Source organism: Liolophura sinensis, chromosome 5 (assembly GCF_032854445.1).
Source record: "Liolophura sinensis isolate JHLJ2023 chromosome 5, CUHK_Ljap_v2, whole genome shotgun sequence".
In the NCBI taxonomy this organism is placed as follows: Eukaryota; Metazoa; Mollusca; class Polyplacophora; order Chitonida; family Chitonidae; genus Liolophura; species Liolophura sinensis.
In genome coordinates, this window is record NC_088299.1 from 8,053,657 (window position 1) to 8,059,679 (window position 6,023).

At 39.0% G+C, this 6,023-nt stretch overlaps 1 protein-coding gene across 1 annotated transcript; it reads left to right on the top strand.

The window, feature by feature from the left end:
- The first annotated feature begins 853 nt into the window (after positions 1 to 853).
- On the top strand, positions 854 to 4,788 carry LOC135465966 (uncharacterized). Its single transcript, XM_064743349.1, has 3 exons — positions 854 to 975; positions 2,739 to 2,839; positions 3,504 to 4,788. The coding sequence occupies exons 1-3, from the start codon at positions 950 to 952 to the stop codon at positions 4,253 to 4,255; spliced, it is 879 nt and encodes a 292-aa protein (XP_064599419.1). The 5' UTR covers positions 854 to 949; the 3' UTR covers positions 4,256 to 4,788.
- Positions 4,789 to 6,023: the final 1,235 nt, after the last annotated feature.

The following is a 6,023-nucleotide window of genomic DNA, read 5'->3' on the forward strand; positions in this document are numbered from 1 at the left end:
ATTTGTGTCAGTTGGATTGGCAACATTATGAATGTACATTCCATTGTGGCCCAGATATGTTTTTGTAACAGAAAAATAATAGTAATAAAAAACTTTAATTCAGGTTTTACAAAATGAAGAAAAAATCATCATGAGACCTCACCAATAATTTGAAATCAGTGCGTTGTTACAGAGCTATTTTTTGAACTTTTGCAAGCAGAATAATCTTACAAAAGTCACTTCAAATTCTTTTATCTGAGCACCTAAAATTCACATTTGAAATAATTTACTTTGTGTCTTTATATTTAATATCATGTCATTTAAGACTGTGACGGTGCTCTTACATGTAGATGATGGTAGCTCAGCTAGCTGGTCACTGTGAACGATAACATATTTGGTGGTCAACCAGTTGAGCTAATTAAGATGATGGAGGATATCAGCTGTCAAAAGTACCAAGCTTAATGTAGGTAACTCCATCATAAATTCAAAATGTTTTAATCGTGAACATGCTAGTATACTTCAAAATTTTGTTAACATTTTTTCTTTTAGATATTCTGTGCACAAAATATCATATAGTTTTATACATTTTGGTTGAACTATATATGCATGCATATACTGGAACTGCCAACCAGTGTAAGAAAACACACATCTCAAACAGATGTCGTCATGGTATACTTTATTCTGTACCACTGTAAGCAATCATTTTCACTTGCCTACGATATGAAGCGTAAAATTTTCCAAACGGCTGCTCTCAAAGAAATAGAAAAACGATATAGTATAGCACTATGCTCTAAAATGCCATAAAATTCAGGTACGTTCAGGGTTATTCCCCGTTTTGTGATTACTACAGGCGGCCAAGAGAGGGCCCGTGTGAGATGAAACGTGCTGTCCTTGTGCAAGCTGTGGTTAGTTACTTGACATGTTGTAACAAACTTTGTTTCCTGTTAAACATAGCAAAAAAATAGGCCAAATGCATCGTGTTCAACGACTCGTTCGGTAAGTATGGGTGTACGTGCACATCTGATGCGTATAAAATGTGAAAATAAAGATGACATATGCGAATAGCCTGTGGTCAGATTATGGTTGTTCAACAACAACAATATGTAGTGACGGCAGTAAACGTTTGACAGTTCAAATGGAGTGCGTGCATTTGGGTTGTGAACACGTGTTTTGTTTCGGCTGAATTTTGGATAACGAAGTGAACAAACATTGCTACATAACTTAGAAACATTGCTTTTATCGGACGATAAGCAATTTGAACAATCCTTAGCCTAGTGTATAGTCAGTTATAATTGCGGAGTGTATCTCTCTTTATCAAGCAACACAAAGTGTTGGGAGAGATAGTGGGAATAACAACACCACTGGTAAGCCACATTTACCACATCTTCACATGCGTATCAAATCTTCCCAAGCGTAAATCAGTGTCAACCGAGTGGTCCACATAATGAACTAACCCATTCTGAGTCTCGCTGAATCAAAAACGATCAATAATAACCGCACAAATTCACAAAAGAAAAACATTTTCAGACACTTGACCCACTGTGGCCATAAGCTGTTTGTCACCATTTTGGTCACTTGTGAGAATGAACGAGACTGTAAGCAGCACTTCAGTCGTCTTAATCCTACCCAGTAGAACTTCTGAGGTATTCAGTGCATTCATAATATGGCGTAGCAAGGCATATTTGGGTTTCCCCTGGCTCTGTCTGGTTTCCTCACACTATAATGGTGGCCATCATCATATAAGTGAAATATTCTTGAGTACGGTGCAAAACACCAATCAAATTAATAAATAAACAATGCTTATTAACCCACATTTCATTTGAGAGGCTGAAAACTATTATGCAGGATAAAATCTGGTTGCTAACGTGTGGTAGAGTGATGTAAATCCATTGAAGAACCAGCGTTTCACAATGAACATCTGAGAAAGGGTTTATTGACTAAAACAAGGATCAACCTAATCTTTACAACTGCCAAAATCTGTCAACATTTTCTTGGGTTGGTTATGAAAAATCCATTTAAAAATGACCGCTAAGCAGCTTCGCCATCCATGATGTATTACATCAAACATGTTGAGATACCAGATCTGTACAGTCAGTTGTGGTATGTTAAGTCAAAATAGCTGGAATTTTAAGCATATTTTCATATGGAACAACTGATGAACCAGTGTATTTTTGTCAGCAGGCAAATGTCCGTGGTTTACCCAGGGTACGTGGTTTCCATCACCCACAAGTCTGATCACTGTGTGATACAAAACAAAAATTCTTGTTCACCGATCAAATAAAAGTGATCATGTTTTTATTAGCAATGTGATAGCATGGTAAAATCCACATTAACTAGTTTTGTTGCTGAATTTGGACAGAACATTTTTTGTTGGAAAGAGCAACTAAAAGCTTACCCACTTGGCAAACATCACAGTTGTGAAACAAGTAGGTCAGACATGGCTTAAAAACCGGAAAAAGGTCAGAAGTTAAACTAAATCACCACATATTGTATATTTCTGTATAGCTTGAAATACTCTTTTCAAATCTGTTGGCTTGGTAGGTGTCCATGCTGTAGTTTCTATGTTATGGTCACTTATGAGTAGCTGTCTTTATACCTGTCTGGTCTATCACTGGGCCAGCCCAGGAAGTAATATGTTTTCTCCCCTGAATTATTTGTGAACCAGAAGCGGGGTTTTGCATTGCTTAGGGAATTTTGCTTTTGGACAGAAAGGAGGAATATACAGTATGAATGAAATGATTAGTGTGGTGATGTTACAGGTCTTTTCCATCGTTAAACCTGAAGCTAGAAGTGGACACATGTCAGCGACGAGCTGACCTGGTGCTTCCTGGACTGAGATATGATGACATGGATATTACAGGTCAGACACGTTATTCTAACTTTGTGAGCATTTCTAAAAAATGTGTTTTGTTACAAGTCATTAGGAGAACCAGAGGCCCAAGAGCAATGAGGTTTCAAGTTGAAATTCAGAATTTACTGATTTGACTTTGAGTCCACTCATAAATCTTGACCATCATCATATAAAGGGCAAATTCTTGATTAAAATGTTAAATACCAAGCAAATAAATACATTTATAAAATTATAAGCAAATAAATTAGACACTTCAGGGGAATATTGACATTCCATCTGTGAGTGCTCTCACAGTTTTTGCTCGGACATGAAAGATCATTTGTCTCCCACTAAGGCTAAATTGGGTGTAGAAGTCTGTACATCACTTGGAGAGCTTGTTAATTCCTAAATCTTTACCTCGGGCACTCTGTTTTCTCCATGAATCAATGTCACCAGCATCACTGTTATGGCAACATAAGAACTTGAAAGCCGATTATTTCTTACAATTTTAAGCACTGGTTTAAAAGTCACTGAAATGATAATGTTTCCTGTTGAAGTCCGTATATTGCTACATGTATGTATTCGTGATTTTTAAATGATGATTTGTGGTCTAAAATGAGCCAAAAAATAATAGGAATAACATTTTTTTCTGAAATTGTAGGGGCCTAAGATCTGGGTTTTTTCTCTGTTGCAGGAAGGCCTGATGTCTTGCGTGTTTACAAAATGATGACAAGAGTGGAGCTGGCGGCATTCTATAATGAAATTCCATATTTGGACATGAATGAGTTAAATAACAAGAACATAGCCACGGTTACAAAAGCCTCCCAGATTGAAATGAGGAGAGAGTTTTATGACAAGACTGTGGCCAAAGCACCGCTGGCAGTGAATCTTAGACTTGTTTACGTGGGAGACACATCGTTTGTCACTCTTACAGATTTCTCCTGTGGTGGAAGAATGAAACCATCTGTCAAGGTCACCAATGTACATTCTTTTACCGACAGCCACACGAACAAGGTGATACCAGTTCCTGATTGGTGGAGAGCAAAATTCGACTACGATCTTCAAGATCATCCTCCAATCATAGATCCTTTGAGCGTGTCACTTAATGCTAGAACACGTAGCTGTTTGTTCACTGTTCCACACAGTGACACAAATGCTGAAGGGCGCACGCGCTGTGCAGCGTACATGAAGTATTTCCTGGATGCAGCTAGCATAGCAGCTCACCAAGGATTCTTCGATTCAATAACAAATAGTGCGGACATACAAAATCAGCCAATCAGGAGGATCAGTATGTTGTACACAGCTGCCAGCCAGTGGGGTGACACCTTGACGACGAAAATATGGGAAGATGTTGTCAAAGAGGAAATATTGTGTAACGTGTCGAGAGACGAAGAACTCTTGTGGGCAGCCAGTTTAAAATATCACAAGAAAGAAACAGAAATATGATATTGTTCATAGAAGGAGCTATTCTTTTTAGGACTATTATCAGTATTAGAGAAGGGACACTTTCTATACTGCAGATTCTAGTGCTGAAAATTCGCTGAGACCACTGTGGGTTTCAAACCACCGACCTCAGAGTCAGGCACAAAATCGCCAGCAATACAGGTCAACCATCTAGTGCTATATTCAGAAAGTGTAAATCCCTAATAAAAATAATACTGCTACTTAAAATCCACTTACTAAGTGACATCTATACCAGCCTGTTCATGACTGTTTTCTCCCTGGGGTAAAACAGTTGGTCATATCCCACGTTTAAGTATTCAGGTTTAAGCTTGAGTAGGCATCTTTTTCTGGTGTACTGTTCTTATAAAGCACTTGACCATCAAAGTGCGGTACATATCACAGGAACAAAAAGTATGTGCACATTGGAACAGAAAAATAGGCTGTACAACTTGGACCTTAATAGCTTGGGGTGAAAAGTTTGCCCCTTATAAGGCAGAAAATACTGAATTTCTGGTGAAGTGCTTCTGAAATACAAAATGATGCAGATCTGTTAAGTTTATCAGTAAAAAATTAGGAAGATATGGAGATATCCCTGTTATGGTGCATTGGTATCTGGGGTGTGACCTACAGATAGCCCAGTTATGGTGCATTGATATCTGGGGTGTGATCTACAGATAGCCCTGTTATAGTGCATAGGTATCCGGGGTGTAACATACAGATAACCCTGTTAAGGTGCATAGGTATCCTGGGTGTATTATACAGATATCCCTGTTATGGTGCAAAGGTATCCTTTGTGTATCATACAGATAACCCTGTTATGGTGCATAGGTATCCTGGGTGTAACATACAGATATCCCTGTTATGGTGCATAGGTATCCTTTCTGTATCATACAGATAGCCCTGTTATGGTACATAGGTATCAGGGGTGTAACATACAGATATCCCTGTTATAGTGCATTGGTATCCTGGGTGTGATATACAGATAGCCCTGTTATGGTGCATAGGTATCTTAGGTGTAACATACAGATAGCCCTGTTATGGTGCATAGGTATCAGGGGTGTAACATACAGATAGCCCTGTTATAGTGCATTGGTATCCTGGGTGTGATATACAGATAGCCCTGTTATGGTGCAAAGGTATCCTAGGTGTAACATACAGATAGCCCTGTTATGGTGCATAGGTATCCTGGGTGTATCGTACAGGTATCCCTGTTATGGTGTGTAGGTATCCTTTGTGTATCATACAGATAACCCTGTTATGGTGCATAGGTATCCTGGGTGTAACATACGGATAGCCCTGTTATGGTGCATAGGTATCCTGGGTGTATCATACAGATATCCCTGTTATGGTGTGTAGGTATCCTTTGTGTATCATATAGATAGCCTTGTTATGGTGCATGTGTATCCTGGGTGTGACATATGGATAGACCTTTTATGGCGCATAGGGGTATCCTGGGTGTAACATACAGATATCCCTGTTATGGTGCATAGGTATCCTGGGTGTAACATACAGATAGCCCTGTTATGGTGCATAGGTATCCTGGGTGTAACATACGGATAGCCATGTTATGGTACAGAGATATCCCTGGTGTGGCATGGAAATTTCTGTGATGCATAGACATCCATGCAGTGATATGAACATTTCCCTTGTACATTGCCACTATCTTTGCTGTGGTGTGGAGATATCCCCACTAGAAGGTGGAGATATATCTGCGACACGCATGTTTTGGAGGTACATGTATCACAGTTCGGTTGCAGAGATATCCCTGGTG